This window comes from Suncus etruscus, chromosome 2, assembly GCF_024139225.1.
Source record: "Suncus etruscus isolate mSunEtr1 chromosome 2, mSunEtr1.pri.cur, whole genome shotgun sequence".
Lineage (NCBI taxonomy): Eukaryota > Metazoa > Chordata > Mammalia > Eulipotyphla > Soricidae > Suncus > Suncus etruscus.
This window is the reverse complement of record NC_064849.1, coordinates 8859588-8885878: the sequence shown is the minus strand read 5'-3', so window position 1 is coordinate 8885878 and position 26291 is coordinate 8859588. Positions and strand designations below refer to the sequence as shown.

Here is a 26291-nt window from a genome sequence, read left to right as displayed (position 1 = left end):
TACTACCTACCTATCCATCCAGTCATCTCCTGGTTATCTATCTTCTGGTTATCACATCCATCCATCCATCCATCCATCTGCTTCCCCACTCTTTTGTCTATCCACCCAGTCACTACCCCTCCATCCATGCCTGTCTCAAATCCATCATCTCTCCATTATTCTCCATCCCCCTCATGTTTCTACCATTATCATCCATTCTTCTAGAAGTCTCATACATCCATATCTTTATTATTTATGCATTATCTTCCATCCATCATAGCTCTATAATTTACCTACTGCCCTCCCACCTTTCTGTCCACTGATTTAATTCATCTGCTTCTCTCTACATCCACTCAGCATCTCTTTCTAGTTACAAGTATCCATTACATGTATATCGTTTGGAATATGTTTTCATATGTATCCAGCCTTAATGTGTAGGTGTGTACATGCATATGCACATGAATATGTGGATGCATATTATACAGATATTCTGGTGTGCAGTTCTCTGCAGAGATTTTTATATTTTTCCATCTGCCATATTTTCTCTGGGGCTGGGCTGAAAGTTAGGTTTCTTTCCTTATCTTTTCCCTTACCCTACTTTCATTTATACACAAGTTGACTCTGTCTTTTTACACAAGTTGCTAAGTTGCTTGTTTGCCATTTTTCATTGCAATACTACATCCCTACATATACAGAAGGCTCGGGAAATTCCTGGTTCAACAAGAATCAGACATCCTCCTCCCCATCCCTACAGTCTCCTAAACATATGCACGGTGTTCAAAGCAAACCCGCCACCAGTTATGAGAGTTCTGGATGCCCTCAGAGAGGAGTGGATGGGTGTGTCATGGTAAGGGGTCAAGGATAGATGAAGTCACCAGCTTTCATGGAAAATGGCCACTCTGGGGGATGCTTGTGAGCGACTACCCTGCTCCAGGACTCACTCAGAGGGATGCTCAGGGGTGCTGGTGTGGCACTGGGGATGGAAATGGACACATGAAAGGCAAGTGCCTGGACCTCTGGACTCCAGAAGCATGTGATGCTGAATTCTCTCCCGCTGCATGGGCATCCTTTCTCCCATCTTCTGCACTTCCTGGGGCTTCCCATGTAGTTCCTTCAGCATCTGGCACCCGCACAGTGCTCCAGGGCAGGGGGCCTGCCCGCCCCACCACCTGTCTGACTTCTAAGTCATCTCAGCAAAGTTCCAGGGTTAAGAATTACTTTCCAGAGTGTTTGGAGACATATATGAGGTTGGAAAGAACCAACAGCACACCAGGTTCTAGCGAACTCAGTGAATTCCCCCCATGCAACTTTTCTAGGATGTCTTAATTTGGGCTAATATTTTTGGTGTTATTTTTCCTCTTTCAAGATGTCTCTCAGCTCGGCACCTCAGTGCCAAAAACCAGGATCTTCCCTTCCTTTTAGCAGCTTCCAGAGAAGAGTTCCTCACCCATGTGTGTCAATTGAGCTTTCTGGAGTCTTTCTGTGCCTCCCACCAGATGGGGGATTAGGGACATCTGGAAGACACTGGAGGGAACAGTCAAGTTCATGGGACCACTATCAGAATGATAGCAAAGTGGGGAGGGTGCTTTGCATGTAGCAGACCCATGCTTGATCCCTGACATCTGATAAGGTCCCTAGAGCCTGCCAAGAAGAATCCCTGAGGACAGAATGCTAAGCACAGAGCCCTGAGCATCATTGGGCATGTCCAAACAAAAAAAAATGGTTGCAGAACCTATATCAAAATTATTTGCATCCATGATGTTCAAGGGGTGGCTGTACAGGACACAGGAAAGGTGGCCCCAGAGTCTGATCAGCTTCCATGGCTACCTGCTGTGGGTATGGGTACCAGCACACTTAGAATTCCCAGTTCTGTCCCTTCTTCTGAAATCACATCCCAGACTCTAGCCCTGGCACCTCCATGGAAGGGTCTTGCTGAGGCCAGAACACAACAAGCCGTGCCTGCTATTTAGTTCATGGTCCTAGGTCATAATCCTAGCTAGGTCACGGTCCTAGCACAAGACCAAGTGCAGGAAGAGGACAGGCTTTCAAAGGAGCACACACACCCCTCTGCACCTTGAACAATGACTTTGCCTAATCCATTCTCTTCCACTGTCCTCTCCAAAGTTTGTCTCACCCACCAAGTTCCCTCAAAGGGACTTGAGGATCACAAGCTGCAGGGACAGGGCAGGTCTCACTCAAAGGGGCACACAGAAAAGCAATAGTTTTTTTCCTGATTTTTGACAGGACTCGAGAGGTTCCAGGATGTTCCCTAGACTTGGACCATGCCAGATTCTGATGAAGAGGGAGACTGGGGTTCACTCTATCAGGATGGCCGGGCTTATTTCCAGCTTTCTCCATGTCTACAGCTACTTCCTGGACATATGGTGTTGGGATTGGAAGATTCGTTCATTTGGGGGAGATGTGGAGTGAATACGCCACCACCTGCAAATTTTGGTGACTGTTATGCCCAGCATAGTTCAAACCCCTTCCTTGGCTCAGGAAAGCCAAGCCTGTCTCCCTGCTCCATCCACAGGCTCAGATGAGTTCTGGGTGCCTGACTACAACCTTCAACAATCTCTGCCCCAGCTGAAGGACAATAAAGTATTCTGGGCTGTAGCATATGAAAAAGTTTCCATAAGATGATTCTTGGAATTGTATTTAAAAGTGTTTCCTTAGGATTGTTCTGTGACTTTTGCCCCACCTAACCCTTCCAGGTGGGGCGCTGTGGAGTTGGCAATAAATAGCTTGAGGGACAGGAGTGAGAGGTCCTTCTGTGAAAAAGCTGCTGGCTGCAGGAGGATTCTCTGGCTCTCCTTGCCCGATCTTTTAAACCCTATCATTCTTGTCTGTGTGGATTATTATTTGCTGCGGATAAATATTACCAAGGTCTTCCCCCGAAAGGGGACAAGGGGATGGGAAGTAATTTCTCATTCTGGGGACTGTTCTTGGATTCACAAATACCCAGCCAAGATAACGGCGAAGATATCTTGCACTGGGCCTTGTGACACACTGGAATAAGCTTCTTCTCCAGAATCAAGACTATGGGACTCTTCTCATGCCACTGAAGACAAACGTCCCTTTCAAGGGTTAAGGGACACCGCTGCTCATCAGGCTCCCTTCAGTTTGATGGGATCAGAAGGAAGGAACCGACCAATTTTTTTGCACCTGCTTCCCAAGGGCACAACTCAGAAATGTTGGGGTGCAGTGAATGGCACAAGGTGAACAACTACCTGGGAAGAGAGTTCTGACATAGCATCAACCAAACCAAGAAGGCCTTGAGCTTGAACCCTATTGAACAAGGTCATTGCTGGATGTGACAGTGACACTTGGTGGAGGGAACATCATTGCATCATGGGAACCTGGAACCAGTGAGGGGGCAATGGTGTTGAACAAATCCAAGGCCGAATGCCACAAATTCATGCCTGATGATCTCTCTATTTGTGGGAAGGAGCTCACTGATGCTGCTGGAAGCCAGAAATCTTTCACCTATCACCTGCTTTTTGTTCTTGTCTCTGTTCATTAGAACCAGGTTATCAAAGACACCAAATTACAGGCATTTCTAGCCCTTAACCTGAGAGTTTGAGTTTGCTGTTTTTTCCTGGTTGAATGTCAAGCTAATAAATCCACAAACAGCCCATCAATAAGGATTTAAGCAAAGGGTTCAGGAAGCTTGGTGGACATGGCATAAATCCTTCATACTTGGCATAAGGGGATAAGGGAGAAAAAAAACAACCAAAAAAAAAAAGATAATAAAAGCCAAAGAAACACCCCTATTAGGCTCATTGGATGGAGAAGACTCCCTCTTAAACTTTCTCCAGCATGAATCAAAGTGAAAAATCTGCTACATCACAGCGACGAAAATTGGATTTAGCTCATCAGCTAAAAATGACTTGCTCTCCAAGAAAACAGGGCAAGAGCCTTTAGAGCAAATACCAATGGTACATCTTGTTCGCAACGTCATACTCTCAGCCCACCCACTCCCTTCAACTAGATGGATGTCCAGAACACATCAGTGAGGAGGGTGCTAGCAAGAAACCACCTCTGGGCTCGGCCATGGTGCCCAGGGAGACAGAACCGGGCGGGGGATGGATGGAGCAAGAGAAGAGCTTGACATCAAGGCAGCAAATCAGCGTGTTCCCAAGGAAAAGTGTGTAGGTGTGTTACCCCCAAGACATGCCCTCTTTAAGTATCCATCGCTTTGTGCCTTTCTCCACTTCAAAGACAAACCCCACAGATCTCCTGAACCCTCTGTATAGTGATGGACTCATGTGCGCCCCCTGCTGATCCCCATGTCTTTTATGAAGATGGTGCTTCCCTTGGAAAATAAACTCAAAGGAATTCATGGCACCAGTCAGGAAATCCCCAGAGAAGATACACAAAACCAGCAGCAAATACTTGAGGGTTATAAGCATCATGTTCCAGTTTTAGAGCTCTGGGAGAAACGGAAGAGGAACAGATGCAAGGCCTGACAGGGGGTAGGTTCTGCATCAAAGCCATAAAAATATACAACCGCTTTAATGGGCAATTATTCTTTGCATTGGGGCACTGTGTAGAATTTGCATGAGGTTGCCAGCTGCTCTGCAAAGGTGTGTGGTCAGAATGCAGGGAGGGCTCTCTTTCTCTGTCTCACTCTTTTCTTGTCTTTGCTCCCCGATGCAAACACACATGCGCAAACTTCCCCACCCTACTCTCTCTCTCTCTCTCTCTCTCTCTCTCTCACACACACACACACACACACACACACACGCACATGCACACACACACGCACATGCACACACACACACACACTTTGAATGCCTGAAGGTAGGTGCTTATTTGGGGACTAAATTGTTCTGCAGGTAAGTCAGAGTAGGAAAGAGGCACTTACACAATTCTGGGGGTGCAGGTAGACTTTCAACAGCAGGGTCGTGGTGCTGCAGAATTCCCCTGGGGGGTACACCCATTCCATGCGCTAGACCGTAAATTAAGAAGTGGTATACAATAGGTAACAACAGGCGAAACAAACAGCCAGCTACAGCTCAATCTCAGAGACAGAATGAATCTACACCCCCACAAAAAGAAAAAAAAAATCCCCCCCCAACACAAAGGAATTCTTTTTTTTCCCTGGATTGGAAAAAAAATGTTTGCTTTTTTTTTCTTCTCCCCGGAAATGCATCTCCTAGAAAGATACACATCACATTGGTTGAATACACCATTAGGTGACTATCTTTAAATGATATTAAAAGGAAAGTTGATTTTGATAGAGCAGTTTGTGCCAAACAAAACTGGAAAAACTTTGGAGATCAAAAAAAAAAACCAAACAAACAATTTGGAAATTTCAAGATGGGTGGGGGGAGGGGGGCAGAAAAAGCCATGGGGAGTGGGGTAGGATGAGGCTTCCATTCAGCCATTTGCCAAATTCCAAACAAAACCCAAGCGCCCCCAAATAGCTTCCTCTTTTTCTTGTGGGTTTCTGAGTCACCAATGCCCATTTATCCCTGAGACACATATTTGGGATCAGCTCCTGTTTCATTTTAAAAATGCATGTTGATATTAAATACTGCTGTTTAGAAGTGAATAAATCTACATTTTGGACCCACGGTTCCTTATAGGACAACCTCATTTGAAATGCATTGAATAGGAAAACAAAAATTTCTAATTAATGTACAAGTCTAATCACCATTCTCCACATGGAAGAGTAATTTTTCACTGTTCATTTGCTCAGTTTAATCTCCAAGCTGACATAACAGAAATGCAATGTCCTATAAATCTCCACTCATTTGTTTCTTTAATATTCATATTCCATTGAACTGCAGCTGCTTGTTGTTGTAGCCCTATTACAACTAGCAAAAGTGTCGATAAAAATATTATGAAAGCCAAGATGCGCTCCTTCCCGGCTGTGCGCGCCATTTATGTAGGGAGAGACAATAAATAAATGGCTCATGGCTTGTCCCCCCCCCAGCCCTCCCCCCTACCCCGCCCCAGGCTCAATGCTTGGTGGGTGATTAGTGATTAATTACCTGGCAGCAAATTGACATGGCACAAGGAAATTGACACAGCCCTGATTAATTAAGTTTTTATGGGCGGTAGTTACTCGCAAAACATTGCGCACCATAATTGAATCTCTTTCCATAATGTCATGGTACAAAAGTTTTAGTCAAATCCAAATTAGCCAGAAGTTTCCAGGCGGTTTCAGGTCTGATTAGAATGTGTCGGAGGGGTTGGTGAGAAGTCAGGGAGAGAGGACACAGGGTCTGAAGACCTGTGATATGTTCCTGTATCTGGATCTTGATCACTTGGGGCTGTGATAAAGTGATGTCACTTGAGAGCCCCTTGCAGCTATACCTGAGTGCTACTTTTGGTGTGCTTCTGGGGGAATTCTCATTCCTTGGTCTACAGGGGAATCAATTCTCTTGTTGCATGCTGCTTCCAGCAGCTCCTTCTCTTGAATCTGACCCCAACTACTCCTGGCACCCTTGTCTCCAACATATTCTCCTTCTCCTTCTGTCTATTGTCAGTCTCGTCCCCCTCAATGGAGGGCAGTTTTGCAACAGGAGTTCCCCCCTCTAAAGATGTTCCAGGGACTTAATCTGGGTAAATACTGTCCCTGCACCCAGAAAATTCTCTGCAGTAATTTTCAATCAGCCTTATTGAATTTTCAATCAGTCCTGATTGATACCTTGACACGACAGACTCTGAAACCCAGACCAGTTCAGCCAAGTGAGGAAAAAGGAAGGAGTAGTTTGGAACTCATAAGAAAGGGTGTCTAAGCTCAGAGAGACTCTGATTAGTGGGGTGATATCGAGGGGATGAGAACATGCTCTGATGACAAGGGCTGAAATCCATTCTGTAAGATGCAACAGTGGCAAATGGCTCCAGCAGGTAGGGCAATTGCCTTGAAGATGCTCAACCTGGGTTCAATCCCCAGCACTTTGTATGTTCCCCTAAATTCTGCCAGGTGTGGGCACAGCCAGATGTGGCCCCCAAACCACCACCACCACCACCAACAACAACAACAACAACAAAAAGCAACTTCGGCTTCTTACTAAAGTTTGTTACTCATCTGTCAAGATTAAATCTCTAACTTCACAAAAGTTTAAGGACTAGACTAGGCCCAACTCTCTCTTTCTCTCTCTCTCAGGATGAACAGAGGAAAAAGGGAGCTAAAAATGCTCAAATGTCTGAACCCCCATGTACTCCTTCAGCAAGAGAATTAGAGATGAAGGTGCCCCAAGTTCTTGGGGGAGAATTTTTACTATACTCCCCTTGCCCTCTGTGGGGTTATAACCGCCCCCACTCCCAACATACTTATTGCCAAAGCCATGAGTTTCTGACAGCTAAACTGGACTAGGACTTTTCTACCAGATTTGAAGAAGCCAATTATATTTGGGAAGTTACATTTTTCCTCTATACATAATCAGTTGGTGAAGATTGTTTTCAATTGTTCCTTTTACTCACAACACAGTAAAAAATAAACCCCTTCCATAGACAGAAAATAATTGAGTCATTGGAGGAGGCAGGGAGAAGAACTGAACAGAATGAAAACACCAGGACTGATTCAGAACAATCAAGCTGGTATTCCCAAGGCCAAAAGAAATAAAAAAAGGTTTTTGGACTTAAAAAATATATAATTTGGAGATTGGAGAAATATAACTATGGCAAGTTGTTTGCCTGGCATGTATCTGACCCACATTTGATTCCTGGAACTCACCAGGTTTCCTTGAGCACCACCAGGAGTAATCCCTGAACACAGAAGCAGAAGGAAGCCATGATCACTGGGCAGATATGGCCCCAAAATTGGGGATGAGGAATATAAAAGCTCCCTTCAAACCCGCAGGTGAGGTGCTTGTTTGCACATCTAGACTTTTAACTTTATTTGGAATTTGGGCCACATCCAGAGGTGCTCAGGGATTACTCCTGGCTCTGTACTCAGAAATTACTCCTGGCAGGCTCCAGGACCATATAGGATGCCAAGGATCAAATTTGGGCAGAGTCAGGAGAAACCCCTGGAGCACTGCTGGGTGTGGCCCCCAAACCAAACCAAAAAGTCAAATGACAATATAAGTGCTCAGATTCAATTAAAATATATTAAAAATAAATAAAATAAAAAGCAAATACTTTCTATAAAGAATGGTTTTATGGAGAGCACAGACATAAGAAGTCACCAGTTTCCTATAGGAAGCACAGATATAGGAAGTCAATCATTTACAACCTGGCCATGACAGAGAGCTTGGTGAACTGTCTCTCTTGGTAGGGAGATCATTGGGCTTCCTGGAGCCAGGCTGACTTTCCAGGGGTTCTCTAGGGTTACTGCAACTTCCCTCAGGGATAGGACTGGCGCAGGGGGCAGATGGGTGGGGAGTTCCTGGCAAAGGAATCCGCCTTGCCCTGAGAGCCTTGGCCAGGTCCCACTAGCATTAAAGAGCCTTCTTAAAAGACTGAATCCTGAGCTGGTTTGGAGGAGCAGCTCCACCTACGTGGAAGCACTCTGAGCTAGCCACGTCCCTTTCTGATCTCTGATTTCTCAGCCCCCCCCCCCCATCTCCCAACAAACCTCAGACAAATGCAGAAGGAAAACTTTCCCAAAATGGTCCAGTCATCCTCTCTCAAGACTAACCAAGACATGGGACTGGAGTGATATCACAGCAGTAAGACTGATCCAGGATGAACCTGGGTTCAATCCCTAGCATCCCATATGGTGCCCCGAGCCAGGAGTGATTTCTGAGTGCATAGCCAGGAGTAACCCCTGAGCATTGCCGGGTGTGGCCCAACCCCTTCCCCTTCAAAAGACTAACCAATACCTAACTTTGTGGGTGCATGTGCTGAGCTCCTGGAGGTTTTAAGAATGATGGAGGTTTTAAGAACTACTTAGAAGGATCAGTTGTATACAAAGGTCCTACTAACCAGGGCCTCTTTTCCCAAACTGGAATTCGAGGCTTGGAAGGAGGCTGGTGTGCTTGAAGCCAGCCTTACCTGGCCCTGAATCTTTACCTCCATCCTGATTTTCCAAGAGAACTTTCTAAAAGCCAAACAGGGCACCAAGATTTGCCATCTTTACCCCCAAAAGGTTTCTTTGGTTCCCTGCAGAGACTACAGAAGATGGGGATACCTTTGTCTTGGGGCAAGGGTGCCCCTACTGATGACTTCATGATTATTTCTTAAAAAGAAATAGGGGTTAAAGCAACAAGGTGGCATGCAAACAAAAGCCAAGGAGAAGAAACTGTAGTTTGTGGGGTCCTCTCTGATGCTCAATACCACGTGGGACAGCTTCCCCAGCCCATCTTCTGCAGGACCCAACAAGCTACAGTGGGACTGACAGTCACACAACAGTGATGAGACAGTCGAGTGTTGGGAAAACAATCCTAGTCTTAGTGAAGTGCATCTCATATAGGTGTCAGTAAATGAGACTCTTCATATTTTCAGGGGACATGCTCCTCCACACATCACAGGGTGGGAGGTTTGCATTTGGAGGGAAACCAGGCAAGGGATGTGGGAGGCACTTTTGTGGAGGGACAGAGGCCAGGATTAAGAGGTGGCCAGAGACTCTGTGCCAGCTCTTGAATTAACTATTGTCATTGGATATTATTTTATTTTATTTGCATTTTTAATATTATATTTATTTTATGGAATGCCATTGGATATTCTTAACCCCTGCCTGCCTACATGTCCCCAGCTCTGGAAATTTAAGGACTTGCCTCAGTGAGCAAAGCCAGGTCTGACACTAGACCCCTCCTCCCAGAAAATCCATCTGCTTCCTTTCATCACTGTCCCACTGCTTTCTATTCTCCGAATCCAAGCAAAGCTTCTCCAAATTCTAGCCAAATGCCTGTTCCAAGCTCTGTCCTAACAGGGGAATTCACTTTCTTTTAAGGCAGCAAATTAAGTGCTAGAGGGTGTTTAAAATACAACAAGGGGATGTAAGGTGTCAGAAGGTCCTAGGACCCTCGAATGCAAAAATAAAGACGGGGAAGGAAAGAAATCAAGGGAGGGAAAGAAGTTAGAGGCATATGGGAGGTCCCAGGGCAGTGTGATATAGAAATGAGGTTTATAAACCACAGAGCAAACATCGATTATAAACAAACTCTTGCTAAAGAGACAGGTGGGAGGAGATGGAAGTGAATTTGAGGACACTGGTGGGTGGGTGTTGGAACATTGCTTTGTTTTCTTTTAGTTTGGGTGCCAAACCACATGATGCTCCTGGCTCTGTGCTCACAGATAACTCCTAGAGGGGCTCAGGGAACTATATGGGGTGCTGGTTGAGGAATCAAACCCAGGTTGGCAACATGCAAGGCAAAGACCCTCCCCACTATCGCTCTGACCCTCCTTCTATCGCTCTGACCCTTAGTGCTGGAATATCAAATGCCTAAAACTCAGTCGTGAACAATTCTGAAAATCATGGTGCCTGAAGAAAAAATATCCTGCTCCCCAAATAAGCTTGTCAACTCTGGGGATGGGGGTTTTCCTACCTCTACCCCTGGCAAATAGAAAGGGCACTTGGTAGGGGTGCAGCGAATAATGCTGGTCTTTGGCAGAACACATAAGCATTAAATGCCTTATCTGAGAACATTATCACAGGACTTGGGGTTTCCAGGGAATTTACCCAGAACAATGCCTCTCATCTTGCCTTGTTCTCAGGCTGTGAATGCCCCAGAATCCCAGGGCAGTGGAGTTTATTGTTTTAATATCTGTCTGACACCAGGCCGACATTCTCCAGTGGCCCCTTACCTGTCACATGTATTTCTGTGAAAGAAATATCAAGACAAATAAGCTGTTTGGGGTGTACAGCACAATGGTAGCTTTTGCAACCAGCAGGCTTTTGCTGCCTCGAGGAACCCCCTCCCCAAATGAAAAGAGATGAGTGTGAGGGGCTACATTAAGATGAAGAACCAAAGGGCCCCAAGAATGAGGCTGCCGCCACCATCGTTGGGAATAAGGTTGTGGGTTTGCAGAATTGTTTATTTTTCATCCCTCTTTGAGATAACTGACGATGCTCAACTATTTGTGTATGTGTGTTTGTGTTTTAAAAAGATGTCCCTGAAGTTCTTGTAATACATCAAATAGGCACCATAATGTAGACTATGATTGGCAAAATCCAGCCCAAAGCACAGGGCAAGCAAGGAGTTAGTTCACCCAGCGGGGAAGGCCTGGGATTGGACGAAGCCCAGATGCCCACTCTGAAATGGGTCGGGAAGGGTCAAATGTCCTGCAGGAAGGCAGAGGGGGAGCCTGGAGAGGCCCCCAGCATGCACCTGACCTGGGTTCCATTGCGGACATGACCTGGTTCCTGGAACCTTGAGACCTGAGGAAATCCTTTCAACTATTCCTCCAGTTCTTCAAGTTCTCCTGCTCTGTGTCACCATGGTTCCCCAGACTCCAAGAGACTCCAGTGAAGTAAAAAAGTTCAGAGGAATGAAGGGCAGAGCAGGATCAAAAAGCCAGGGAGCTGGCAGCTGTCACTATTATTATAATTAATAATAATATTATTATTAATCTTTGAGGGTTGAAGTGAGGGTGGGGCAAATTGGGCCATTCATTAAGGGGTAAGCCCAAATCTAGTTGCCAATAAGTCCTATTTCAACTTATTTTTTTTTACAAAAAAGAAAGGTAAAAATGATCATTTCTAAAAATTCATGATGAACTGGCTCTAAATTTAAGGACTATGAGGGTATATACCATCATAGTGGAGCCAGAGATAAAAGGGAAAGGAAAAAGAGAAAAGTGAATAACACTTATTCTGATTTTTCAGGGGTTGATATTTTCTTTATTGTGAAATTTTCTCTTTATTGATTTACTGTATTTAAAAAATAGTTGAGGGGCCGAAGCAATAGTACGTAGAGAGGGTATTTGTCTTGCATGTAGCTGACCTGGGTTTGTTTTCTAGCATCCCATATGGTCCCCTGAGCCTGCAAGGAGTAATCTCTGAGCCTAGAACACAGAGTAACCCCTGAGTATTGCCAGTTGTGGTCCAAAACAAAACAAAAAGCAAAAAGAATATTAAAAAAACTTTGAGGGGTGGGATAGATAGTTCAATGGGAGAGCGTGCATGCTTTGAAAACACCCACCAAACAAGGTTCAATCCCCAGCATTCCACAGGAGTCCCCTGAGCATTGCCAGGAGTAATTCCTGAGCCAGGAGTAACCCCAGAAAACTGTCAGCTATTGACCCCAAACCAAAAGTAAATAAAGAAATGAAAATCACTTTGATATTTTTCTTCATATAGATTCTGAGTCTCATGGTACCTTCTTAAATTTCCCTGAGAGGAGTTTTTTCCTCATTCTAGTTATTATTTATTCTCTGGTCACAACCTCCAGGAAATAGCAACAAAGCCACATCAGAGACAGTCAAGCCACCTGAGTTACTGGAAAGAGGGTAACACTGAGGAAACATGGGTCTCGGAATCCCACTAGGAATTGAGCTCAGCTCAGTGGCATTTTCATGTGTGGGACAGAAGGAAGAAGAGTCAGAAATTAGCAGGGGTTGGAACTTTAATTCCAGAATCCCTGGAAGGTCTATTCATGACCCAAGAGGTGGGCCTAATTTATGTTTGTTTCTCCCACTGAAATCATTGTTTTATGAATTCTCCACAGCAACCTCCATAAAGTCTCAATCGATACATCAATTAAAACCACACCACTTAGCACTTGCCCTTGAGCCCTTGAGGCAAGTGAATCCAAGGAGATGAGTCTGCAATTTGGATAGCACTGAAAGTCCTGAGCAGTAGCAAAGGGGACCTGTCCATTCTTCTGTTGTGTTCTGGGCTCAGTGGCAAACATTCCAGGGTCAAGTTTTCCCTGACTCTGGGCACTTTCTGAAGATGGAGTAGGTCCTCGGCTGACTGTACACACGCTGTGTGTGTCACTATATGTGTGCATGTGTGAAGATAAAATGACAGCGCTGACTCACAGGAACTGCTGCAGAAAACACTGTCCTGGCCCATGACAAATTAGGCTGGCAACTCTATGCCAAGCTCCTTGTAGCCACCATTTGCCCAAAATTCAGATGTGAAGGTCTTCACTCCCTATCCCAGAGTGATAGAATTTGGAGCCGGGCTTTTGGGTTGGGATCCTACTTAAAGTGCTCTGAGGGAGGGGACTTACCAGGGGGATCAGTATCCTCTAAAAACAGACCCTAGAGAACTAACTTTCATGGATGTAGAAGCTGAAGGGGGTACCCAAAATCTGGGATGAGAGACCCCGTTGGAACCTTCCAGAACTATGCCCCAACCTCAGCCCCAAAGCCCAAAGGGAATGCATTTCAGTGATCTCTATCATTATGGGTCCCTGGGTGGTTGTGTGGGCCAGAGATGGAGCATTTGCAGTAAAAAGAAACCTGTTCTGGCTGGATGCTTCTGGAAGCTAAACTGACCCATGCAGCTGATGACCTAAGCTTATATAATATGGAGCAAGCTGTGGAAGGCAGGAGCAGAAATGGGGTGTGTGGAGGCCCTTGATGCAAGTTATGGGTGACCCCACACCGCACTCAGCAAAAGCATCTCTCGAGGCAAATGAGAACAGAGCAAGGAAGACTCAAAATATGTGATAGATTACAGAGATGAATACAGGAAGGACACAGGACCCAGAGGTGCTGGGCTCAGCCACCCAAATGGAGAATAAAAGCACCAAAGATAAGGAGATGAGATTGAGGGTGAAAAGGGACATGTCAGGAAGATGGTGCTGGAAGAAGTGAGGTGATAGAGAGAAAGACTAGCCAGGAGTTTTCATAGCATAAAAGAAGAAAACTTGGATATACCCAAAGACTTGGGCAGGGACGATGTAAGAAGCTATTGGCTGAGCAGAATGCAGACTATGAACCCCACCTTCCTTGAGCTTGTGTGACTTTCTGAACATGGTGAAGGAGAAAGGGCAAAAAAATACTATGACATAGACATGGGTCCTTTTGAAGGATTTATGGCCTCATTATTGAGATCTTGCTTGAGTCTCTCTCTGTGTGTGTTGTGTGCATGCATACATGTGCCTGTGAGAGTGTGTTTGTGTTCATTTGTGCATGGGCGTACATGAGAGTTGTGGAGGTGAGTATGGATATGTGTATGCATTAATGTGTGTTTCTGAGCATGTGTCCAAGACTCCCTGATGATCATGAACGTATGTTCCTTTTTGCCACTTAAAATCTATTCCTGAAACTAAAACACACACATACACACAGCACAAAGCAAATAACATTGACCTGCTTCTTGCTTCCAGAAACATCTATTGTCACTGGAAGAAGAGGAGTTTCCGATGTATGGATGTCATGGGTGCCTCTTGGCATTTCAGTGATTGCTAATGGAAATTGTATTTAATCTGAAGGAGATCAGGGGCCTTGTTCTAGATCTTTGTCTTTTTGCCTAGAGCTATTTTTGATGTCAAGCATCTGCAGTTCACAAACAGAGCTGATTAGGGTGGCCCTTTAGAACCCTGTCTCTAGGTGGGCAGTGAAGAGGGGTGTCCCCTTGGCCTGGCCCCATGCCCTCAAGGTCTATGATAGGGCTTTACTCTGAACAATTTAAACAGTAAAGCTTTTTTTTTTTTTTTTTTTTTTTTTTTTTTGGTTTTTGGGCCACACCTGGCGATGCTCAGGGGTTACTCCTGGCTGTCTGCTCAGAAATCGCTCCTGGCAGGCACAGGGGACCTTATGGGACACTGGGATTTGAACCAACCACCTTAGGTCCTGGATCGGCTGCTTGCAAGGCAAACACCGCTGTGCTATCTCTCCGGGCCCAACAGTAAAGCTACTTAAAACACTCACAACATGGTGGTTTTCCCTCACTGAATCAAGTGGATCTAAGTTCATCTTTTAAAACAAAAACAATAATAGAACATGTTTCATGTTTGGTACAAAAAGAGCTTGACTAATCAATTGCCGGGACCTCCACTCAAGATTCTTGGAAGTTTCTGGAAAGTGCCTTCTCATTCGAGAACAGAAGGTTTTGCTTCTTAGGACAGGTAGGAGAGAGTATGTGGTGTCTGGCACAGTGTGAACCCTGAGAGAATGCAGGGGAGTGAGGCAGACAGGAAGTTCCAGAGGGGAACTCCAAGGAATTAAGAGGTACTGACAGTGCTGAGTGAGAAATCTCTCACGATGTTTGTGCCCTGAGCCTTATTTAGTGGCCAATTTTTTTAGAGGGGGGAGGGAAGATAGGAATAGAAATGTATTATGTAAAAGATGCATCTTAAGCAACCAGCTAACTTCCTGCAAAGGAATTATTTCCAGAACTGACTCCCATGGCAGGTGGCAGATGCTCTTTCAACTCACCTCCATGTCTGTCTGGAAGGGTGTTGTTTATTTATGATGAACAGCTTGGCTAGGCTAAGGGGCAGGTAAGTGACCATCATTTAAGGGCCCTGGAAGAAAGAGGGCCTTAAGTTCCTGGGTGCAAGTCAGTCAACCTAATAAAGGTCCCGAACCCCAAAGTTCTATTTAGAACCCCCTTTCCTCTAGGGCACCGTGTTCAGATGCAAATTTGTTTGAGTTCAAGCCAACAAGGGAACCCTGAAAGGGTTGCTGAGGAGTCAGAAAGCTCAACTTTGGGGTGTAGGGCTGGGAAGGACAGATGCATGTAGGTGCATGCTCTGAATAAATAGAAAATTTCTTCCAGGTGCATCACACACACAAACACACACACACACACACACACACACATACACACACACACTCTTCCCTTTCTGAACTGGGCATAGAAAAGAAGATGGTACAGCATGTGGAACTCTTGTCCTACATGCAGCTGACCCCGGTTCTGTCTCCACAGTCACAATGTCCCCAGGAGTGATTCATGAGTGCAGAGCCAGACAGCCCTGAGCACTGCCAGGAGTGATCCCTGAGCATTTTCATGAATAACACAAGAAATAAAAAAAAAGAAAGGGAACAAAGTCACTACTGAATGTGGGAGGAACAAGAGGGCAGTGATCATATCTCGGGAGGAGGGAACCATCTGCCTACCCAATGCCCCCTTCCCAAACAAGTATCTCAGGGTCCCTCTGGCCACCTTTGTGGACAAGGAGGCTCCCATTCCCGACAGTGCATCAGCAGTCCTTGGTGTTCAGCTCCTTCTAAGAACAAGCTTTCCTTTGGCTTTGCAAGGGACTGGGAAGGAGCTATTGTTTTCTTTAAGATGCTCACATATCCTCGGACATACATTCATTATCTCTTAATATACCCGAAAACTGCTCTCAGCCCACACTGGGGACAAAGGAAAAGATGAGAACGCTGAGAGCAGAACAAAATGGACTGAGCCCAGCACATATTTGTAGCGTCCATGAGGATGAGGGAACAGACCCTGAGAAATCTGACCTCTATAGTTAGTTAGCCTGGGAGCCCTCGTGAGCTTTTGCCATCAGGAACTGTGAGTATTACCTCTGTGCGTCTCCTGGGTGTCACCTGGGCATGTTACCTCTGTTTGCTTCCTGGTGTCACTTCTGTGTATCTCTTAGGTGTCATCTCTTGTCTCGTGTCCCCTGTGTATCACCTCGGTGTCTCCTGTCACCTGTGCTCCTGTGTACATCAGCTGTGTGCTACTTGTGTAACCTGCTCACCAGAATGCTCTCTTGTCCCCATGTATCCCTTATGTCCTGTGTCTGACCTGTTCTTCTGTCTGTTCTGTCACCATGCATCCTGTGTGTCCCCTGTCTCCATGAGTCCCCTGCTTACCCATGCGGGGTCACTTAGCATCCCTCTCAGGTCAAGAAGCCTTGCTGATCCCAGCTCTGTCTCTTCCAGCTGGGCAATGAGCTGGGCAATGAGCTGACTGTCTCTCCTTGCAGGGAAATGTAGGGGCCCCTTTTCTATGGGAATCAGAGGGGGGGGGGCAGCCCAGGCTAGTGGGCCAGCTGCTCCCTTCAGGCTAGTGGTGGGGCAGAGACAATGGGATGTTAGGGTACCTGGACTGGCCGAGGGCTCCAGGGCGTGGCTGTCGCTCATCAACAGTGGCGCTGGCAGGCAGGCAGCCCCTCCCTCCCCACCCCTTTCCAGCCCCCCACACCCAGCTCCAGTCCACCAGTCCAGCTGAACCCCATCCTGACAGATCTAATGGACAATGAGAGGCAGTGGGGGGCTGAGACACAGGAGCAGAGAGGGGATGGAGGCATGCTTGATGGGGCCCCACTTCCCCTGTGGACAGGTTGGACAGGGAGGCAGGCGCAGGCAGGATGTGGAGGTGTAGGGGTACGGGGTGTGGGTGGGGGGACGAACAGGGCGGGGGTGGGCAGACTTAGATGGCACGAAACAAGAAGAGCCAGGGCCGGGGGCTTACTTGCGGAAGTATACACAAGAGAACTGGGGGCGGTATACATGGACGCGCCCTCCTGGTTGGCCTGGCACAACAGCACCGTGCCTACGAAAGAGAGAGAGAGAGAGAAAGAGAGAGAAAGAGAGGGAGGGTGTTTGCTTGGGAGCAGACGTGCTGCCCACGAGACCAGCAGAGGCAGAGAAACAGAGCCCCACGCACCCCCAAAGAGCAGGTTGCAGGGGGCTCCCTCCCTCCCTCCATGGGTGCCCACCCTCCCCACATTCTCCCTTCCGCCAAGCATCTGCCATGACCATTCTGGGTGTGGTGAAGGTTGGGGGGATGCAGGATGCTGATGGGCCCCCCAAAGGAACAGCAGCATCCCCTGAGAAGGAAGTTTTAGCTTCCCCACATGTAAACCTGACTCAGATAGGCCCAAGCTGTGTGGTCTTGGCTGGTCACTGGCCCTCTGTGTACATTCCCGTTGGAGAATGAGAATGAGCAAGAGAGTGAGCAAGGGAGCGATCTTACCTACCTCCAAGCGGGACAGCGTAGGGCTCCTCTGAGGAAGGAGCATGGATACAGGGGAGGTGGGCAGAGGAGGGCCAGTAAGTATGTCCTTGAGCTTCCATGGGCCTACTTGGGTCTTCTAGAACAATCCTCATTCCCTTCCCTCCTGCCCTCCCATTAGTCTTTTGGGATCTCTTTGAGGAAGAGCAGAAGAAAGAATTGACCCAACTTTTACCCTCCTGAGCCACTGTTCATCTGATCCTGGACTTTCTGATCCTGAAGGTACATGAGTGTCTGCTCTGGATGCTGATCTGGGGAGTCTCCGCTAAGGAGAATCAATTTTACAGCAAGAAGGGCCAAAGCCTGAGTTCTTGTCCCCCATTAGGGGACACATGGAAATAGTCAGGTGAGGACACGTCAGTTCTACTCTCTTGCTCCAGCTCAGACACTGCAAAGAATCTAGAGAAGGAGCTGGAAGGTTTGTCCTGGGTGGGGGTAGTTGTTTTTTGAGATTTTGGGGGTCTGGGGTAGACCAACACACCACTGTTTCCATCTCTAGTGTGAGATGGATTCTATATGGTGTGCTGAGAGAGAGAGAGAGAGAGAGAGAGAGGAAAAGATAGACAGACACAGAGAGACACACAAAGACACAAAGTGACACACACAGAGAATATCTCCTGATCTAACAGAACCAACAAGCTTCCCTGAGACATCTTGATCCTAGCACAATGGAGCATATGAGGTGGCTGCAGAGCCTCATCCGATGCCACCTCTAACCACCAGGACCTGCCTTCCTCTAGGACAGGTCACACGTGTACACAGCCCATGAGGATCAAATGGACTCGTTTACTGCTCCTGGCCCATCAGCAGCTGGGCCAGCTCCAGTCTGTCTTTGACAGAAAGAGCTAGCCTCTGAGATGGGTTCCTCTAAAGGGGTGTTCTCTGTTTTGGGGCCCACTATGCTTAGAGATAGAGGGAGGTCCTTTATCCCCCACCCCTTCCGCAACACCTGGTTTGGCAACATAGACTGAACTCTTCTGCGTACTGATTTTACCCCCAGAGGCTGGGCAGGCTCATGGCTCTGCTGAAAAGATGTTCTCAACATCAGGGAAAAGCAAAGGACTTCCAGTACCCAACATGGACATACTCAGATTTCTCCTCTGCATCTATTTCTGCTTTAGGCAGGGAGTTGGCACAGAAAGGGGAATGGAGAGCCAAGGATATGGGCTGCACATGGTGGTGGAGGGGAGGAGGGTCTTCTAAAAGTCAACCAATAGGAGGCAGGAAGGAGACTGATCAGGCATGTTTGGTGCTCAGGAGTAGAGATGGCAGAGAAAAGAAAGCAGCCCCAAGATGGTGGGCATAAACCATCTCCCAGGTGAGGTCTGACAGGTGAATCGTGCAAAGGGCTGTACAAAACTCTCTGGCGGGCTCATCTAACCACAAAACTATTTTGAAGATATGGCCTAAATTTTGAGGGGGATGTTTAGGTTTCCCAAAGAAAGACAATAGAATCACAATTTTAAAAAAATCCCAAGGGCTTGAGTAATAGCACAGCGGGGAGAGGAGGGTGCTTGCCTTGCAAACGTCCAACCTAGGTTTGATTCCCGCCATCTTATAAAATCCCCTGAACACCAAGCCAGGAGTAACCCCTGAGCACTGCTGAGTGTGACCCAAAATTAAAAAAACAAACAAATAAAAAATAATCACAAAGGACATTTCGGATTCATGCCCTGAATGTAAGACAGAATTCCATGAATAACTCTACCCTGGCAGGCCTCAGTGCATCTCCCTTTCTTGGGACTGAGGCTCTGAGTGGACTCAAGCCACTACTTTGGATGCTTTTAGTAGCAAAATCAATAACGATGCCAACAATCTTTCATGCAACAGTTCTGACCTTTATGAGAGACACAGTTGTGTTTGTAGATTTACAGTCAGAGGGATTTGTTTTTGCTCTGCCCATCTCCCCCCCAAAAAAAATTCCTCCTCCAACTTTATCTGCAAATCACTTATTGTTGGTGCTCCTAGAAGTCTGTCTCTTCTTCAAGGAAAGCTTTGAGTTCTGCAGAGAATGTTCTCCCCTTCCCGCACCCCAGCCAACCAGCTCCCAAAGTGAAAAGATAGATTCTCAGCCTGAAAAGAAGCTGATACTCCGCTACTGATTTGCTCTCAGCGGCCCCTTTGCCCTACCTCCTTTCACTGTGGACTTTTGCTTGCTACCAGAGTCAGTTTCTGAGAAGCCCCCAGCTCAAGGACATTTCCTAATCCGTGACTGCTGGGAACCATTTTTTAGACTCCACAAGACCAAATCACAGGCTGAAGCTGTGCTCTGGATTTTACACCTCCCCACTACAGACTATTTCAAAAGACTTAAAGAAACAATTATATCTCATTTGAATATTTCTTTAGATGTATTTCCTTAATATATATATATATATATATATATATATATATATATAACTCTTATTGAATACCTTCTTATATAGTGACAATTTCCTCTACTTTTGGGGATCTGTTTAGTAGGGAATTCTAGTAGATAAGTTTCATTAGTGTTTAGAGTTCATGTTAGAACCAGGTTATGGGGAATGTTGGGCTTGTTATCTCTGCCCACATATGAACCAGTAATACCTTGTGGCATTATTCCTTTTTGCAGAGGTACATTAAAAGGGGAACATCTTATATGTGCAAACAAGTTCTTATCTAATAGAGATAGGAACACATAAATTTTATACTGCAGTGGGGCCTTACATCCTGAACATTTGTCATAGTGACTTGGCTTAGGCTTCAGAAGATCAGACATTGACCGTTCACCTCTAAACTTTGGATATAATCTGTGGAAACAACCACAAATTTCTACACCATCACCAGGAATCAAACTTCTCAAAGGAAAGGCCCTACTGTTTCCCTGGCATTGACTTACTCCAGTGTGGGTTCATATGACTCTCTGACCATTTGGTAACAGCAATAACCTGCTCTCAGGGCAGGGTTCTCTGCATTGCCAGCTAATAGTGAGATAAAATCTGAAGACGCTCCAAGTCACCGTGACTTTGACACAGGATCTGTACAGAAACCAGGGTCTTTAACTACAGAAACCTAACAGCAACAACTGGGATTGTGAAGAACTTTTCCTGGGACCACAGAGAATGTTTTGGAGTTGGACAACCTAAAATGTCTGGAGCCTGGAGTTGGTCTTATGCCAGGATCCTTCATGGGTAAGATCTCCCTGTTTTTAGGCCAAAGGTTTTTATTTTCTATTTCCCCCATATTTTGCTGTGCCTATGCAAACATCAACTACTACTACTACACACACTCCTTCTTTTATTTTATTTTATTTATTTATTTATTTATTTTTGGTTTTTGGGTCACACCCGACAGCGCTCAGGAGTTACTTCTGGCTCTACACTCAGAAATTGCTCCTGGTAGGCTTGGGGGACCATATAGAATGCTGGGATTCGAACCACCGTCCTACTGCATGCAAGGCAAACATCTTACCTCCATGCTATCTCTCTGGCCCACACACTCCTTTTTTATTGTATTTTTTAATCTCTTATCTTTAAAAAAAAACTTACTAAACTTCTGCTATTGTATTAATGACTTTATTGGAGAAAAAATAATCTTCACAAATATAGCTGCTACTGATCTTTTCCTTTTTTCTTCTCTTCCATTTTATTTTTTTTAGTTTTTCTTTCTATTTTTTAAATAACTTTGCTTTCTGTCATCTTGAAACAAATATATTATGATCAGTTATGTTAACTATATGATGCATTTTCTTTAAATAAAACTATTTAAAAAAAGAAAAAGAAAGCTTTGAGTTCTGCAGAAATGAGGGGCCAAGAATGGGGCAGGAAAGGCTGAATGTGTCTGGGGATAAGGGAGAGAAGCTCTAGTCCCATAAGGTGTGGCCGGAGCCCTTCCAGGCCTGTCCTGTCTACCTGGCTTGTGAATGGGCATCCTTAAAATCTCTTCCTGTCCCATCACTTCCAGATCAAACCCCCAGTGGAGTAGAGTACCTTGTCATGGAGAAGGAGGGCAACATACTTAGCCTTTCCACTGAACCTCGGTTTCCCTCTCTGTTTCAAGCCATCTGAACAGAGTGGCTGAAAGTGATGAAACCTTCTCTCTGCTCTGACCATCCTTCTCATTGGGCAAACTCTATATATGGTCCCTTTGTATTTTGGGGGGTCACAAGCTTGATACACAAGCTTTTTCCTGGCTTTGTTATGAGCTCCTGGCAGTGAGACCAGAGCTTACAGAGGAAACCAGTATCATCCCTAGTCAAGACCAAGTGCCTTAACCCTGGTGTTACCTCTCAGACCTGATCTTGTTTAAAAATATGTCCAATGAGGTGAATGTTGGCAATTTCATGCTGTTCTATTTTTTATTTATTTATTTTTGTTTTTTTGGGGGGGGGCACACCCAGCAGTGCTCAGGTGCTACATTTGACACTGTGCTCAGAAATCACTCCTGGTGAACCTTATGGGAACGAACCTGAGTAAGTCATGTGCAAGGCAAATCCACCCCCTTCCCACTGTGCTATCACTTTAGACCCCTGGGCTTGGTTTTTAGCCAAAATCTGGCCTTATGCTCAGGGTTTACTTCTAGCCAGAAGACCACAGAGGATGTTGGGGCTCAAACCCAGGAAGGCCTCACAAAAGCAAGTGCCCTACCAGCTATACTACCATCATTCCAATTCCTGGCTTAACTCTTGGTTTATTTTTGTTTAGAGCTAAATCTACAGTGCTCAGGGCTTAGTCCTGGCCCTGCACTCACAGATCACCCCGAGTGGGTTCAGAGGACCATAGGGGATGGCGGAGATTGAATTGGGTGGGTAACATATAAGGCAAAGACCTCTCTGCTGTGTTACCACTCTAGCATCCCCCATTATAATTTTTTCTTTTTTTGTTTTTTGGGGCCACTCCCAGTGGTCCTCAGGGGTTACTCCTTGTTCTGTATTCAGGGGTCATGTCTAAAGGTGCTTAGAACCATATGGAATGCTGGAGATTGAACCTGCATTGGCCATATGCAAGTCAAGTACCTTTATACTGTGCTATCATCCTCTCCTTATTCATTTTTTTTTTGGTTTTTGGTTTTTGGGACACACCCGGCGGTGCTCAGGGGTTACTCCTGGCTGTCTGCTCAGAAATAGCTCCTGGCAGGCACGGGGGACCATATGGGACACCGGGATTCGAACCAACCACCTTTGGTCCTGGATCTGCTGCTTGCAAGGCAAACGCTGCTGTGCTATCTCTCCGGGCCCTTATTCATTTTTTTTTAAAGCTCATCCTTCTCCTTCCTTTGCAGATTTTACCAGTTCCCAGGAATGAATCGGTGATTTCCTGTTCTCCATTTCTATCACACTTCAAAAAATAAAACACCTTGACATGTTTTCTTCTCATGCTAGCTCCTGATTTTTGATGTCCATATTTATTGACTGTCTGCACTAGAGAGAAGCCCTCCTGGGTCCAAGCAATAGCATCCTTTTCTGTTTGTCCCCTGGCCTCTCACAAAGCTTCTGGCTTTCAGAGTGATGAAGGGGTAGGACTGAATATGTTAAAACACCATTTCTAGTTTCTGGTAGAAATCATGTTTCATTCGCCCAATCTGACTTGAGTGGGTTTTTCTTCTTTCCCAGAGGAGAGCTGGGACCATGCAGGCTAGAAGTTCCTGTGCAGAAACAAGCTCTGTCTTGGGGCCTCAGCTGTTCCCCCCTTTCCTGGTGCTTTTCCGATGATGGACTCAGCTGTCGGCCTGCACCTGGCGGCTTGGCTATGTGTTTCCTGGAGTGCTGACAACCTTGTGGGCCACTGGCAGGGCCAGCTCTAAAGCGGATGTCTGAACACTCCTGGTTACTTCCAAATCCTGCCCAAACTGCCCCATCCTTGGCTCCCCAATCCTTGGCATGATGTGCCCTTGGGCACTCGGAAGCAGGACTTGGAACTTCCAGTTTTATCCAGCTGCGAGAGGACACGACAGGGCCAATGTCCGGGGCATCCTCCAACCCTGCCTGTGTACTAGGAGACATTTTTGCTTCTGAGAAGTCCTTCCAGGATTTGCAGCCAAGAAGGAGGTTCCAATTTTTACAAGATCTCTGGGGAAGGTGGGCACAGACTATAAGCACCTCCACACAACCTTACCTCCAAACCCTTCACCCAGCATACTGCCTCTATCCATGGAGAGCTGGCCCTAAACTGGCCCTGGCTTGTTCTCTCAGCTACCTGCTGTGTGAGTCTTCCAACTGACTAGCTCCAACTTCCTCCCTAAGTTTTTCTAGAATGTGCTTGAATGACCTGGCTGAGGAGCCTTGGAGGCTCTGGACCTCATTCTATTCCTCGTTGACTGGCCAGAAAGCAGAAGGGCAAGGAAGAGAGAGGGAGTCTAGGGGAAGATCCTCAGACTATCCTTTCAAGGACTAAGTTAGGATGAATAAGGGAGTCCATGAAATGGAATATCCAGCCTTCCAGCAGGCCCAGTAGAAAAAGACAAAACTCCTAGGGCATGACTGACTCCCGGCCACTGTAGAAACACAAACAAAATTAATGATGTCCAATGCACCTCCCAACTCAATGACAATTGGGAGTGAGTAGCCAATGCATTCTGTTAGTGCCAGAAAGGTCCAGGAAAACAGGGAGACAGAACTTCCTTACTCTCAAGAAATGCAACGAACAAACACAATCCTTGAGACACACAAAGAATAAGCACCAAGAGGCTTTATGAAATGCTTAAGAGGCAAAGGGTCTAGGGGGTGCCCGATGAACGAGGGGCTGCCCACATCCTCCTGTACCAATGTAGCATTGCTGAGGCTCTACCCTTTAGGGTCCCTCTAACTCCCTTTAGAAGTAGAGCAAAGGAGGAGGTCAGGTGATTTCTGATTAGAATGATCAACGAATACTAATCCCTTCCAGGGTGTGCGTGCTTCTGTGACTACATTTATTTATTTTTATTTATTTAATTTTTTTGCACATCCACTAGCTTTGAATTAATCCAGGCACAAATATTGGTGCGGTGAAAGCCTAATGCTTTTAGACATGCCTGCAAGTCAAGCTTCCCTGATAGGTTATTGTGACAGAGACTTAAGTGCAAAGGTATTTGCATCCCGCCACTGATGTTGCAGGAGAATGTTGTTGGAATATTGCATTCTAATAAATCAAATCATGTTTTAATTGTACAGGGGATTTCCCTGTTTAAAGGAGTCCCGGAGTGAATTAAACTATTGTGTAAATAATCCCTCCAATGGACGCTGCACATTTGGATTTTGTACTGTTTTTTTTTTTTTTTTTTAAGTTTGGAGGGAGTTTCTGGGATACTGCTTGGGGGCCATTCTTGCCTCTGGGATCTGGGGTTGTTCTCAGCAGTATTCAGGCAGCCTGTGTTGGAGAATGAAACCAGGCTTGGCCACATGAGAAAGCAAGTGTCTGACCCTCTGTTCTATCTTTCTGGCCCTTTTCATATAATAAAGAGAAGTACATAATTCCTTTTTTTTCCCTTACTTTTCACTGTTAATCTTAACCTCATTTCAGACTGTACAAAAATCCTGAAAAGAACCTCTGTATATTCTTCTCCTTGCTTACTATTTAAAAAGATAAATCACCTTCTAGCCTACCACATTTAAGCCAGCAGTGGGTTTTTTGTTTGTTTGTTTTACAAAAATATACAGTCGACTCAATTTGATGATTAACAAAGCAGCAGTAACAACTACAAAGGCAGCTTTTGGAATAATTGGTAAGGGCTGGGTAAGCCTGCTTAGAGTTGAACTGTGCTTAGCTTTTACCAGAATGGAGCCTTGGTGGTATGGAGGAAGACCCCTTCCCCTGCTTGGAACTGAGCCCAAGACTCTTTGAAATGGACAGGAATGGTTACAAGACATGGCATTAGTCTTCTTCTCCAGGCAGCTGGGCCTAAATATGGTACATCCCTCACTAAGACCATTGGACCAGGCTTGCCCACATTGTATTTTATCTTGTTAGCTGTGAATAGCCAAAGAAATTTGCAAGAAAGGCTTTTCAACCAACCCAAGGATTGTTGTATTTTTTTTTTCTATTTCTTGCAGATGGAGCCACTGAGTCTAGTAGAACACTGATTTCCTTGAAATATTTGTGGACAGTTACTAATTCTAGCCACCACAAAGGCAAAGAAATCAGTTGTAGGTCCTGAACTATTCTGGGTATAGAGATCAGGGTTGGGAGGCAGGATTTTTTCCTTCAAATTTGAATGAACTCCTGGGACCCTATGCAGATTTTGTTGAGGAGAGGAGGCCTTGAACCACACCCCAGGCTTCTGGGGGCTCATCCTGGTTCTATGCTCTAGGGTCACCTGAGGTGTGTTCTGTAGATCTTCCTGAGATTGGCCCCAAGCCAGACAATCGATTGTTCTTAAGCCCTGTTCAATCTCTCACACCTCTTAAATGTAGATTCTTACAGGTCAGGGAAACTCTACATTTCTAACTGACTCCCAAGGATCAGCTGACTTTGAACAAAGCAATGAAAGGCCACTGAGAAGTATAGCTGCAGTATCTGTGAGGCCCCCAATTTAACTAGGCTATCTTTCTGCATTACACAGAGAAGGGAGGTCAGAGCCAAGGCCTAGAACTTGTGAAGCTTATCAGGAA

General features: G+C 45.8%; 2 protein-coding genes across 9 annotated transcripts in view; one reads left to right on the top strand and one right to left on the bottom strand.

Annotated features, from left to right (window-relative positions):
• The window catches only part of RBFOX1 (RNA binding fox-1 homolog 1), a 986153-nt gene that overhangs the window by 42069 nt on the left and 917793 nt on the right, over positions 1–26291 (bottom strand). For 4 of the 8 annotated variants that reach the window (XM_049768478.1, XM_049768477.1, XM_049768479.1 and 1 more), the window contains 2 exons: positions 17204–17284; positions 4847–4930 (listed from right to left, as the gene is read on the bottom strand). The exons of 1 other annotated variant lie outside the window; for it this stretch is intronic. In XM_049768478.1, coding sequence (XP_049624435.1) covers positions 4847–4930; positions 17204–17284 — 165 coding nt within the window. The remainder of the gene's footprint in view (positions 1–4846; positions 4931–17203; positions 17285–26291) is intronic. 3 more of the 8 variants (XM_049768482.1, XM_049768476.1, XM_049768480.1) reach the window with 1 other exon arrangement.
• CARHSP1 (calcium regulated heat stable protein 1) overlaps positions 1–26291 on the top strand; it is a 1067514-nt gene that overhangs the window by 686275 nt on the left and 354948 nt on the right. The gene's annotated exons all lie outside the window — the stretch shown is intronic.